This window comes from Silurus meridionalis, chromosome 2 (genome assembly GCF_014805685.1).
Source record: "Silurus meridionalis isolate SWU-2019-XX chromosome 2, ASM1480568v1, whole genome shotgun sequence".
Taxonomy (NCBI): domain Eukaryota; kingdom Metazoa; phylum Chordata; class Actinopteri; order Siluriformes; family Siluridae; genus Silurus; species Silurus meridionalis.
In genome coordinates, this window is record NC_060885.1 from 9,601,930 (window position 1) to 9,616,578 (window position 14,649).

Genomic DNA, 14,649 nt, shown 5'->3' on the forward strand with positions numbered 1-14,649 from the left:
TTTTCCTGTTCAGGACCTCCTTCGTCTCTCTGGTGATCCAAGGTTTGTTATTTACATAACAGCACACAGCCCTTGTGGGCATCACAATATCTAAACAGAAATGGATATAGTCTGTCAGACACTGTGACGCTTGCTCGATGTCCTCACCGTGGTGGTCCAATAGCACGCTCCAGTCTGTGCTGTCAAAACAGTCTCTAAGCTCCTCCTCCGCCTCTGGTGTCCACCTCCTTACTATTCTGGTTGATGGAGGCTCTCTCCTCACCAGGGGTGTGTACCTGGGATGTAGAGAGATCAGTATGTGATCTGATTTGCCAAGAGGGGGAAGGGGCGTGGCTTTGTATGCATCCTCGATGTTGGCATAGAGTAGGTCGATTGTGTTGTTGCCGCGTGTAGTACAATCCACGTATTGACACATGGATGGCAGTGATGAGTCCAGAGTGATGTGATTAAAGTCCCCTGAAATCACCACAACTGCCTGAGGATGCCGGGATTGAAGGTCTGTTACTGCCGCGACCACAGTCTCCAGCGCTGTTTCCACATGCGCTCCTGGTGGGATGTAAACACAGACAGCCAGGACCTGCGTAAACTCCCGAGGTAGGTAGTAAGGCCGGATGCTAACGGCTAGCAGCTCACAGTCCTTGGAGCAGATTGTTGTTTTTACTGTGAAATGTCCGGGGTTGCACCACCTATTGTTTATGTACAATATGAGGCCACCACCTTTACTCTTGCCACATGCTGCAGTGTTTCTGTCCGCACGCACCGTGGAGAAGCCGGGTAAATCCACAATGCAATCCGGTATGTTAGCTGTTAGCCAGGTCTCCGTTAGCATGATTAGGCAGCTCTCCCGGTAGATTCGTTGGCTCCTCACCAATGCGAAGAGTTCATCTGACTTGTTGGACAGTGAATTAACGTTCCCCATAATCACAGATGGAATAGGTGGCTTGTATTTCTGCCGACGTTCCCGTTTGGCTTTAGCTCTCGCCTTTAGCTTTGCTCCAGCACGGGTGCCCCTGTATCGCTTTTTTACTTCAGGAGGAATGTTGTGTTTTAATCCAGCACCATTCTTCCTTAGAGCCAAAAGTTCAGTTCTTGAATAAACCAGTCTCTGGGGGAAAATGTCCTTATTTACGTACTTCCATTCATTACATTCATTCCATACATTCCAAACAGCATCTGACCGGCCGCCATGCTGCTGCACCGGCGCCAACATGACAATGGTGTGGAAACACAATGGTGTTTCCATTGTAATCAGCTTCTGTAACTGAGAAGAAAGCGCTGAAGGGACGCCGGAGGTGTGGCAAAGAGACGGAGAGTCTTGTTCCTCAGGGAACTAGCCCGCTGCCTCACAGAGGTCTTGGAGGGACACGTCAGGGGACCAAGCTTTGGAGGCTGCCACACTCAAGGTCGAGTCAGCTCTACCCGAATGGAGCAGGGAGAACAGAGGACCCATAAAAAAATGCTATAGCATCAATAATCCATCTGCTGCACAGGAAGGCCTCTCCTCGGAGGGCCGTAGCAGATGAACAATTGCTGAACAAATACTGACTTTCTCCAGGGACTTGTCCGGGGGACATAGCAGTCCAGCGCTAGTACTGGGCACAGCTGGTGTAATCTTTTCTTGTCTGGGGTCTGCAATGGAGGAGGATTGAATGCCTGGAGAATGACAGGTCGTGGGACGACCGAGGGCACCTTGGGGACATAACCCGCTCTAGGGTGCAGGAACGCACTGGCCATGCCTGGAGTGAACTCTAGGAAAGTGGGTGCCACAGAAAGGGCCTGTAAATCACCTACTGTCATCAGAGAGCAGATAGCCAGCAAGAACACATTCTTAATGGACAAGTGCCTCCATGACATTTTGGCCAAAGGCTCGAAGGAGGGCTCAGACAAAGCCTCCAACACTGAACCAACTGGGCAGTGGACTAGGTCGAATTGGTGTCGGGAGCACCACACAGTGAACAGGCGCCATCTCACGGGATATGACCGTCTGGATTGGAGAATGGTCTCTACCACCTCGGTGGAGAGACCGGAACCTCAAAGTTGTGCCCCTTCAGGGGCCACAGCCACAGCTTCCACAGATCAGGTAAACTGTTGCGCCCCCTGATTGAAGAGGAGATCCCTTCCCAGAAGAATCTCCCATGGAGGCTGTTCAAGGAGGGCCACAAGGTCCGTGAACCACCGTGGGGCTACCAGGAGGAGACAGACTTCGTTGCGGCAAATTCTCTCCAGAACTCAGAAGCAGCACAACGGGGAGGAGGCGTAAAGACGCAGCCTCGGCCACGGTTGTGCCGTGGCATCCTTGGAGTAGGAACCAGGGATCTCTCCACACATCTAAGGTACGTAGGCATCGCTGTGTGACCTTGATTGTGCAGAGGGGATTGCCCTTCTGAGAGAACCCCTGGGCCCTGAGCCACCATTGAAGGGGTCTCATGTACAGAAGGCCAAGTGGAATGGCATTGGATGCAGCTGCGATGAACTTGAGCAGTCTCAGAAACTGCCTGACAGTGAATGATTGCCTTTCTCTGACCTTTCTGCCTGCCGTAAGGATGGACGCAATGCGGGCAGTGGAAAGCTGCACGGATATAGTCATCGAAACCCATATGTTGCTGAGATAGGTGGTTCTCCATGATAGAGAACGTGAGTGAGAACGACATCTTGATGCCGGACCACTAACTGCTCTGATCAAGCTAATTTTAACCAATCGTCAATATAATTGAGGATACTGAAGCCCTGAAGTCTCAGGGGAGCCAGAGCCGCATTGACACACTTCATGAAGGTATGGGGTGACAAGGCAAGGCCAAACGGAAGGACCTGTTACTGGTATGCTTTGACAACATAAGCAAACCTCAGGAACTTCCTGTAAGAAAGGAGGATGGGTATGTGAAAGTACGCATCCTTCAGATCTACCGTGAAACCAGTCCTCGGATCTGATCTGAGACATGACCTGCTTGAGGGTCAGCATTTTAAACCAGAGCCTCATCAAAGAGCGGGTAACTATGAAGTACCGGCTGTAGATCCTGGACTCTCTGTCTGACAGAGGGACAACCTCGATGGCCTTCTTCCTCAGGAGAGTGTCTACTTCTCGTTCCAGGACCAGAGCCTGCTCGCTTCTCACCAGAGATGGAGAGAGCCTGTTGAACCGGGGTGGGCGAGAGCTTTACTCTACAGTGCGCAGGACCCACAGGGACACATCTGGCAAAGCCATCCAGACTGACAGGTGCTCCCTTAAGGTCTGCAATGATGCCGGGAGGAACCAAAGAAGGGAGCTCGTTGGAGCAGGCCATGCCCTGAAACAGTCCTCAGATCTGTCACCTCATGGGGCTTTAACCCAAGGTGCCGCGCGGGATCCCACACAGCGCTGGCGGTGCAAAGTGCTGGGTTGGGGTTGGGGTTGGGGCTGCGCCCGTCGAGCAACCCCATATGAGCGTCATGGGAGATACCACTGTAACACCCCCAATTGTCTCTTGGACTCCTGGAACCTAACGACTACCGAATCAACGGCATCGCTGAACAGACCCAAAGGAAAAAGTGGTGCGTTCAGTAGTAAGCGTAAGCCATCGTCTCTTTAACCCATGTCATGACACCACAGCCATGATCCCTAAGCCCCAGGATGTTGGAATAAACCACTGTCTTGGCTAAAGGGGAAGAATGAAAAAAGGACCGAGACATCAAGGAGTGGGGGTGCCCTCCTTAAAGAGCAGCCGTATAAGCATGCTCTTTAAAGAGCAGCCTCCTTAAAGAGCAGCCGTATAGAGCAGCCATACAGCGTCTTGTTCCCACGAGGTAACGCCCTTGCCTGACCGCGCTCTGAACCACGTGTGTAATCTGACCAATAGGCGTTTTGGACATGACGTCATTAGCGGGTGACGTCGTGTAAACAGGAAGCTACAAATGGCTGCGAGATGGACAAGACGCTAGCTCCTGCGAGAGAAGGTAAGTGCCGCAGGGATGCAGGAAGTGTGGCACAGAGACGCAGCATCTTGTTCCCTCTGGGAACTAGGGTTACGGTCGTAACCTGGAGACATTCACCTTCAGGAATTCGAGCTGCGTCGAAACGCTATGGGAACAAGTGTCCAATCACGCCACACTAACCAGACCCTGACTAAAGAGAGAGGGCCTCGGCACCAGCACGTAGGACAGAGGAGCCTGGGGTGGCTCTGAGGTCAAGGTCATAGAACCTGAAAAGGTCAGCAGGGTGGACCAACCCGTGGCGTCACAGATGTCCTGAAGTGACACTCCAGCAGACCAGGCCGTAGAGGCCGCCACACTCTGGGTGGAGTGAGCTCGGACCCCGAGCGGTGAGAGGAGGCCAGAGGACTCGTGAGCCGACACAATTGCATCCACTACCCATCTGCTCAAAGTCTGCTTATTGGCCTGGAAACCTTTCCTGTTAGGGCCACAGCAGACAAGCAGCTGCTCCAATTTTCTCCATGGACTCGTCCTGCAGATGTAAGTGTCCAGTGCCCGGACACAGTCGGTGCTGTCACTCCTGTTCGGGGGCTGTAAATGGTGGAGGGCAGAATGCCTGCAACACGACAGGATGTTAGGGAGCCGTAGGCACCTTAGGTACGTACTCAGGTTTTGGATAGAGAAACGCTCTGGCCATGCCAGAGGCAAACTCCAGGTGAGACGGGGCCACGGACAGAGCCTGCAGATACCCGATCTTCTTTAGGGAGGAAATCGCCGAAAGGAAGGTGGTCTTAAAAGACAGAAACCTAAGGGCCACATCGGCTAATGGCTTGAAGGGGGGCTCAGATAGAGCCACCAGCACAACTGCCAGATCCCAGACAGGCACTCTGGGTCGCATCCCGGGCCTTAGCCTCCGGGTGCCGTGGAGGAAACATGTCACCAGTGGGTGCCTACCCAGCGACTGCCCCACAGGCGGGGTGCCATATGCCGCGATGGTGGACACGTAAACCTTCAGGGTCGAAGGGGTTAACCCTGCGGCAAACTGTTCCTGTAAGAACTCCAGAACCGAACCGATCGGGCAGTTAACAGGTTCCAGCCGCCGACCGGCCCCACGAGATCGGCGAGGGAGGTACTGCTGAAACGCAGCCGAATGCTTTTTAGACTCCTGGAACCTGTTCACGACCGCCGTCACGGCGTCACCAAACAGTCCAGGAGGAGCCATCGGTGCGTTCAAGAGCATAGCTCGATCCTTGTCTGGAAAGTCAGACAAGGTGAGCCACAGATGCCTCTCTGTGGCCACCAGGGCCGCCATGGACCGACCAACGGCCCGCGCCGTGTGTTTTGTGGCCCGAAGGGTTAAGTCGGCGTGACTTCTTAATATTAGCGGCCCCGGAGATAAGTCCCTAATCCAAATCACGTAGCAGGTCAGCCTGGTATGCCTGTAACACCCCCATGGTGTGGAGACAACCCACAGCCTGACCTGCTGTCGCGTAAGCCTTCCCTACTAGAGCCGATGTAGCATGTAGCGGCTTAGTAGGGAACACCAGAGCCTTCAGTGACAATGCTACTCTAGGAGAGAGATAGCTGGCTAGCATCTCTTCAACACGCGGCATCGCCCCGTAGCCACACGCCTTAGCCCCAACCACGTTTGCGTAGAGCGAGGAGTGGTGAGAAGAAGTACGCGCTGAGTACGGGGTTTTCCAGGATCTGGACACCTCGGTGTGCAGATCGGGAAAACAGCAGGCCCCGGCACCGAGGAAGTGACACAGGATGCAGAAAACGCTCATCCAGCTTGCTGGGTGCGCGCTGTTTCTGCTGCTCCACCGGCCAAGCTTGATCCAGCTTAGCTACGGCTCACGTCACGACCTCGAGGAGTTTCTCGTACAGCACAGGTTGTGAGGAATCCACGGGCTCGCTAGCATCAATCAGCTCTCCTTCCTCGGAGGGAATCGGGCCTGCTTCTCCGAGAGACCAGGAGCTCGATTCAGCAGACAAGGCTGAAGCGGACTCATCCGACTCCAACCCCGCTGCTATATCGGCCTGCGAGCCCCACGAGTGCCGGCGCCGATGTGCCTTAGCGAGAGCGGGACCGGAGGCGCGAGAGAGAGAGCTCTTCTCAAAGAGCGCTCTCCAAGAGTGAAGCGTGCGCATAGCCATGCGGCTACAATGCGAGCAATCAACCCCCTCGAGAGCCAATTGTGCATGCTCCGCTCCCAGGCAAACATGCGAATCCTTACCGGTAATAAAACGCGGACATGGATGAACACATTTGTGGTAATTCTGTCTGCCAGCCATCACTCGATCAGTAAAAAACACAGCGAAACAGCGCTTACCTGAACAAGCAGAAGCTAGCGTCTTTTCCATCTCGCAGCCATTTGTAGCTTCCTGTTTACGCAACGTCGCCCGCTGATGACGTCATGTTCCAAACGCCTATATGACAGATTACACACGTGGTTCAGAGCGTGGTCACGCAGGGGCGTTTCCATAGCGTTTCGACGCAGCTCGCGATCCTGAAGGGGAATGGAAAGCCTTTTTAAGCAGATTTAGCTGTGTAAACAGGGTAAATATTAAAAATAATATTTTTTTCAATTATCAGAATATGCAAATGCTTTAAAATTGTTTAGTAGTTATAGCAGCTGTCCCCAACTTTTTTGCGCCACGGACCGGTTTAAAGTAAGACAATATTTTCACAAACTGGCCTTTAAGGTGTGGCGGATAAATACAACAAAATAAAATTATACCACCAGCATAAAAACTGGTATTTTCTAAATATAATAATAAACGTGAATCCACTGTGTTGTTTTTTGTTCATTTTGCTAGCTTAGGGGTTTCAATTTAGCGGTAATGTATTATGTGTTAGCGGCTGGAGCAGCCCCTTTAAGAAGGTAGCAGATGTAAGTAAGACATGTGACTGAGGCAAACATCTTGACATGCATCAAGAGTGAGTCATAGACAGATGTGGCGGAGAGAATCCGGTAATTTTCCAAAATAAAACATCCGTTCAGAATCAGATAATAAATAAAATGGAAATAATGTAAATTATGTATTTTTTCTGTGCGGCCCGGGACCAATTGACCCATTGCCCGGGAGTTAAGGACCACCGGGTTATAGGACATTCAGATCCAAATGCTACAAGATAGTCATTAATCAGTTGTTGCCATTTGTTACATCATTTCCAGAGGTGGCAAACGTACACATCCTTTACTTAAGAAGTAGTACAGATACTCATGTTTTAAAATACTCGGGTAAAAGTTGAAGTCCTGATTATACTTTTTTACTCAAGTGAAAGTAAAGAAGTTTTGGCTCTGACATGTACTTAAGTAAAAAGTAGTTATTACTTCTACCCGTTTTAGTGTCACGTTGGTAACTGGACCTCACATCAGACTAATATTAGGGCTGTCAGTTAAATTAAATATTTAATTGCACATTTCTATCTGTTCTGAATGTACCATATATTAATACTTCCTGTTTTTAATACTTTAAGCAACATGGACATGAAGAAATATGGATGCAACATAGAGCATGAATACATAAATTCTTGTAAATGTTTTAGAGTAGTTATGGTGGTTTAAATTACATAAATCATCAGGACACCAAACGGAACCTTTGCTATGTTGTCACACGTACAGTTAATGAGGTGATACCAGAGAAACTGCACCTCTTCAAGTCAAGTCAAGAAGCTTTTGTCATAATCATACTGATTTGTTTTTATTATAAGTGTATACAAATAAAAACAGACATTTTACAGATTTAAATGATGTATTGTTCTTATTTGCACGATCAATAAAGACAGTAATTAAAGTTTGTTTCGCTATTTAGAGGGAAAAACCCACAAAACGCCACCCAGAGTGTTAACTGTGTGAATCATGGCGGATTTGGCGTTTGATATGAGACTTGGCACATAAATACAACAAAAGTTCACTGATTAAAAATATTTTCCGGTGGAGTTTAATTATTTATTTGACATCTAAGTAAAGAAAGGACATTGTGGATAAATGTATGTTTTGCTGAAGGTTTTAATTTTGCCTCTTTTATATTGTTATTTATTTATGTATTTATATATATTTTTTAAATTGGTAAAACAGAAATGCAAGCTGAATTGATAGATCGTTAATAACATTTCTCAGTCATGTTTACATCACTGACTCTCTCTGTCTCATCTACGTTAGCTTTACTTCTTGTTGCTTTCTGCCCTGCTCATTCTTAGCTTTGTAAACTAGTCTACATCTGTGGTGAGTGAGAGACAGGACATTATACACCAGTGGATTGAAAAAGATGCACAATGACAGGAAATCAGTTGGTGGGCTGAAATTGGCGTGCAGTTAAAAAAGAAAAATATTGACATTTCACCAAATCAATAGATTAAAACTAAAGTAACGAGCCGGTTTTGAAAATGTAAGAAGAAGAAAGTACAGATATTTGTGTAAAAATGTAATGAGTAAAAGTAAAAAGTAAAAAAATAAATAGTGGAGTAAAGTACTGATACCAAAAAAATCCACTTAAGTACAGTAACAAAGTATTTGTACTTTGTTACTTCCCACCTCTGGTAATTTCAAAAGTATACTTTTAATGGCACTTAATACAATATATATTGTTAAAATGCCTGAACACAAAGATTGAGCTACAAAACCTCTGCAGCCCACCTTTATGGGCTTGCACCATGTTTTACATTTCTTTTGGTTTTACACACAATAATGATCAATTATTTTTTGTTTTGGTTAAATCAGCATATGTGAGTCATGCACTCCATCATCACAATATAACAGGCTATAAAGCATTTCAGCGGACAGTATCATTAACTAGAATGTTGCTCCACTAGTACTTTTCTGTATACAGTAGAAATAAAAAGGGTAATATGGGTAAATAGACATGTGTATAAAAAATAAACTATAATTGCTGTGTCTAAGAGAAACTGTATGTCTAATGCAATTATCTTAATGTCTTCTCTTACAGCAATCTTTGCCATTTACTGTACAGGTGTAAGAAATTCATGATGGAAAGTTTAACATTTCAAAAAAGGTAAACATTTTTGTATTTGCATTTCTTGAACATCATTTCTTCAACATCAGCTAACTTTACAATTTTTCTACTGTATATTTCTACTGTATAATGTTAATTATGTGGTTGAAAAGGAGGCATATATTCATTAAATCTTTAATCACATAGTAACTTTTCATATTGTTCCCATCTATCTGTTTTACAGGAAATTTGAATTTGTACGTATAATAACTTGAATAGAAAAAAATATATACTTTATGCATTACAAACACTTTTATACTTTATGCATTACTAACATATTTAGCATGAAAATATTGTTTCACTACAAAGCAAAAAAAAAAAAATGAACCAGGACTATTTTTAAGTATATTACGATTTTAATCAAAAAATATAAAAACCCAGAAATTTGATATATATAAATATAAAATCTTTCCAAATCTACATCCAACATAGCATTATACATAATGTTGTAATTTAAACTCCTTAGGAAATAGGGAAAATTTTACTCAGGAGTTTTAAATGAAGTTCTAGCTCTTAAAAAGTATTTCAATTTGAACCTCATGATAGAGAGTTGTCTTTATTTATCTTATATATCTTTAATCATTTACAGTGCTAAAGTTGCTTTTTTAGATTGTATTTTGTATGATTGTTTCTATTATAATTAATTGTTAAATATAGAACTAACAAAAAAAAATGAGATTTTAATTAATTGAATATTAATGCTTTACAAAGACTGATTTCACTGTAACATTAGTGTCTGTATCTAACCTTTTATTATGTCCTTCATTTTAATTTCCACAGCAATTTAGCTGCAGAGACCACAGAAGTGTATATGAACTCATCGTTTCCTCCTCCAGCTAATAATAATAGACCTGTCTATTGGCCTTATACATTCATTAGCCTCAGCATAATTGTGCAGGTTGGGTCTCTACCGCTCAACATATATGTTTTGTGGTTAATAGTAAAAAATCAAAGGAATGGAACAGCATCAGAATTCTTTTCTATCAACCTTTGTGTATGTGAGATCATCATTTGTGTCAATGTGGTGTTTGCATTGTTTAGTAATGTAATCTTTATAAATTATCCTAATGGCATTTTATATATCTTCATCGTGATTTTATCCTTCTATCATAGTATCAGCCGTCCCTTGTTTCAGTGCTGTGTCTGTGTGGAGCGATATGTGGCAGTGATCCATCCTGTTATTTTCTTAAAATACAAACCACTGAGATATCGCATTACATGGTCAGTTGTTATTTGGATAATAGTTTTAGGATTCAGTGTGTGTTGTACTTTTATAAAATTGAGAGACGCAATGTATTATATTCTACTACCAGAGTACTTACTTGTGTTTTCTATTAAAATTATCTGCTCTATTGCAGTGCTTAAAGCTTTGAGAAAACCTGGACCTGGTGAGAAATTAAGTGCAAAAGATGCCGAATCTAACCACATTAAAAAGAAAGCTTTTTGGGTGATTTTGTTTATTCTGGCTTTTGTATTTATTACATACTGTCCAATGATAATATTAATTTGGTGTATGATTCTCTAACAGTTACACAGACTGATACATGTATGGCAGTGCTCTCCTACTTAGTGATATTTGCTGGATTTGTGGATCCATTTCTGTATTTACACAGGGCTGGGAAACTTCATTTTATTTCAGGCTTACAATTCTGGTCAAATGACCAGCACTAAAATCTGTTCTTTTCATTTATTTATTTTTTCTTAACCAGAGGTGGCAAAACTACACACATCCATTACTTAAGTAGAAGTACAGATACTCATGTTTTAAAATACTCGGGTAAAAGTTGAAGTACTGATTATACCTTTTTACTTAAGTGAAAGTAAAGAAGTCTTGACTCTGACATGTACTTAAGTAAAAAGTAGTTATTACTTCTACCCGTTTTAGCTGTTAACCTGACCTCACATCATATTAATATTTGACAGACAGACAGACAGACAGACAGACTGACCGACAGACAGACAGACAGACAGACAGACAGACAGCCTTTGCTATGTTATATATATATATATATATATATATATATATATATATATATATATATATATATATATATATAAAATCATAGACATTTTACAGATTTGAATGATGTATTGTTTTTTATCTGTACGATCAATAAAGACAGTAATTTAAGTTTGTGTTGCCATTATGAGGGAAAAACCCACAAAACGCCACCAGAGGGTTAATTGTGTAAAACATGGCGGATTTGGTGTTTGATTTGAGACTTTGTGGAAAAATAAAACAAGTTTATGGATTAAAATTATTTTACGGTGGAGTTTATTTATTTATTGTCTTCTTCTTCTTCTTTCGGCTGCTCCCATTAGGGGTCGCCACAGTGGATCATCCGTCTCCATACCACCCTGTCCTCTACATCTGCCTCTTTCACACCAACTACCTGCATGTCTTCCCTCACCACATCCATGAACCTCCTCCTTGGCCTTCCTCTTTTTCTCCTACCTGGTGGCTCCTTCCTCAGCATTCTTCTACCAATACAATTTATGTCCTCTGCACATGTCCAAACCATCTCAATCTCGCCTCCCTCACCTTGTCACCAAAACATCCTACATGTGCTGTCCCTCTAATTAACTCATTTCTAATCTTGTCCATCCTCATCACTCCCAACGAAAACCTTAACATCTTCAGCTCTGCTACCTCCAGCTCCACCTCCTGTCTTTTACTCAATGCCACTGTCTCTAATCCATACAACATCGCAGGTCTCACCACAGACCTATAAACTTTCCCTTTCATTCTTGCAGATACCCTACTATCACAACTCACTCCTGTCACTCTTCTCCACCCACTCCACCCTGCCTGCACTCTTTTCTTTACTTCTCTTACACACTCTCCATTACTTTGCACTGTTGACCCCAGGTACCTGAACTCCTCCACCTTCTCCACCTTTTCTCCCTGCAACCGCACCACTCCACTGCCCTCCCTCTCATTTACATACATGTACTCTGTCTTACTCCTACTGACTTTCATTCCCCTTCTCTCCAGTGCATATCTCCACCTCTCCAGGCTCTTCTCAACTTGCTCCCTACTCTCACCACAAATCACAATATCATCTGCGAACATCATAGTCCAGGGAGACTCCTGTCTGACCTCGTCCTTCAACCTGTCCATCACCACTGCAAACAGGAAAGGGCTCAGGGCCGATCCTTGATGCAGTCCAACCTTCACCCTGAACCAGTCTGTCGTACCTACTGCACCACCCTCACATACCTCTCTGAGACACCTGACTTCCTCATACAATTCCACAACTCTTTTCTTGGCATTCTGTCGTACGCTTTCTCTAAATCCACAAATACACTTCTCAATTCCTCAGGCATCTTCTCACCTTCCAAAATCCTGTTAAACAATCTGGTTAAAAAGTCCACTGCCATCTCTCCTAAACATCTCCACGCTTCTACCAGTATGTCATCTGGTCCCACCTACTTTCCATTTTCATCCTCTTAATCGCTGCTCTTACTTCCTCCTTATTAATCCTATCTACATCCTGCTTCACCAACTCCACATCATACAACCTTCTCTCTCTCTGATTTTCCTCATTCATCAGCTGCTCAAAATACTCCCTCCACCTTCTCAACACACTCTGCTCACTACTCAAGTTTATTTATTTATTGTATATCTAAGTAAAGAAGGGACGTCGTGAATAAGTGTATGTTTTGCAGGAGGTTTTAATTTCCCCTCTTTTATATTTAGTTATTTATTTATGTATTTATACTTTTTATAAAAATGGTAAAAACAGAAATGCTCACTGAATTGATAGAGTTAATAACATCTATTGCCGTTTACAATAATTTTACAGCCAAATATATATATATATATATATATATATATATATATATATATATATATATATATATATATATATATATATACAAAAAAATAAAAAAATGTTGTTACCTAATGAATGTATCCAGGCTGAACATCCACATATAGAACACAAGCAGAGAAAAGATGATCATCATCATGAAGACAGGAATTTATACACCAGCGGATTGAAAAAGACGCGCAGTAACAGGAAATCGGTTGTTCGGCTGAAATCGGCGCTCAGTGAAAATAAAAAATATATATTTCACCAAATCAATGGATTAAAACTAAAGTAACGAGCCAGTTTTGAAAATGTAAGAAGTAAAAAGTACAGATATTTGTGTAAAAATGTAATGAGTAAAAGTAAAAAGTTGTCTGAAAAATAAATAGTGGAGTAAAGTACTGATACCAGAAAAATCTACTTAAGTACAGTTACGAAGTATTTGTACTCCGTTACTTTCCACCTCTGTTCTCAACTGAAATATATAAAATATATATGTCAAGTTTATTTGTATAGGGCTTTTTACAACAGACATTTTCTCAAAGCAGCTTTACAGAAATCAGCAGTCAAGGTAAATGGTGTGCATTTATCCCTGATGAGCAGCCATGGTGACTGTGGCAAGGAAAAACTCCCTTAGATGTAATGAGGAAGAAACCTTGAGAGGAACCAGACTCAAAAGGGGAACCCATCCTCATTTGGGTGACATCAAGAGTTTGATCATAAATCTTTCAACAATACAGAACACTGGAAAGTGAGAACTAACATGAGTTCTGGAGTATAAGATTATAAGTAAATGTTCTTTCAACAGTCTTTGGTATAAAAGTAGGAGCTACTGAGCTCAACATTTGTGATCATCACAGATTCAGCATCAGCTTCTCCATGCCAGAGCCTTTAAACACTTCAGGAGGTCCAATGTCAAACTCCACACATGCAGTGGGATCCAATTGGCACTGGTACGTCTCTAGATGGTTCAGGATGTTTGCGAGTTTGGCATCTATTTCTTTAAAGTCCATAATCTTCATGAGGTGGGACGTGACTGGAGCTGGCCTCAGGAAGCCTCGGGATGGGGAGAGAACGAGAAGCTGTGGAGAGGAATTAGCGTAGCTGCTGTTCATGATATTAACAGCACAAGTTGATAATGTGCATGTGATCAGATGTTCTGGAGCACAAGGTTATGATGTGAGACGTATGTTATGTGTAGGCTTTGCTAAAAAGATATGTTTTTAATCTACACTTAAACTGGGTGAGTGTGTCTGAGCCCCGAACATTATCAGGAAGACTATTCCAGAGGTTAGGAGCTAAATGTGAAAATGCTCTACCACCTTTAGTGGACGTTGCTATTCTAGGAACTACTAGAAGCCCAGAGTTTCGAGGTCTCAGGGAGCATGATGGATTGTAGTGTGTTAAAAGACTGGAGAGATACATGGGGGCCAATCCATTTAGTGCTTTATAAGTGAGTAGCAGTAGTTTGTAGTCTATTCGAAACTTAACCGGAAGCCAATGTAGGGACGATAAGATCGGGGTTATGTGGTCATATTTTCTTGACCTAGTAAGAACTCTTGCTGCCGCATTCTGAACTAACTGAAGCTTGTTTATAATCACGCAGGACATCCACGTAGTAACGCATTACAGTAGTCTATTCTGGAGGTCATAAACGCATGGACGAGCTTCTCTGCATCGGATATAGACAACATATTTCTTAGCTTAGAAATATTTATAAGGTGAAAGAAGGCTGTTTTTGTAACTTGGTTGATATGATTTTTAAAAGATAAGTTGCTGTCTAAAATAACTCCCAGGTCTTTTACTGGTGAACTAGTGGTTACAGAACATCCGTGTAAATGCAGGTTGAGATGCTGGTGCTTCTGAATACTAGTTTTTGGGCCGATGAGCAAAATCTCCGTCTTATCAGAAT

The 14,649-nt window shown here is 43.4% G+C and overlaps 1 protein-coding gene across 4 annotated transcripts; it reads left to right on the forward strand.

Annotated features, from left to right (window-relative positions):
• Window positions 1-461: 461 nt before the first annotated feature.
• On the forward strand, window positions 462-10,376 carry LOC124402280 (substance-P receptor-like). 4 transcript variants are annotated; one of them, XM_046875209.1, is made up of 5 exons: window positions 462-594; window positions 8,860-8,925; window positions 9,706-9,919; window positions 10,039-10,146; window positions 10,284-10,376. In XM_046875209.1, the coding sequence occupies exons 1-5, from the start codon at window positions 482-484 to the stop codon at window positions 10,296-10,298; spliced, it is 516 nt and encodes a 171-aa protein (XP_046731165.1). In that variant the 5' UTR covers window positions 462-481; the 3' UTR covers window positions 10,299-10,376. The 4 variants fall into 4 exon arrangements, with proteins under 4 accessions (XP_046731165.1, XP_046731174.1, XP_046731156.1 ...); XM_046875218.1 differs by having other exon boundaries at window positions 9,706-9,823; XM_046875200.1 differs by having other exon boundaries at window positions 9,706-10,146.
• Window positions 10,377-14,649: the final 4,273 nt, after the last annotated feature.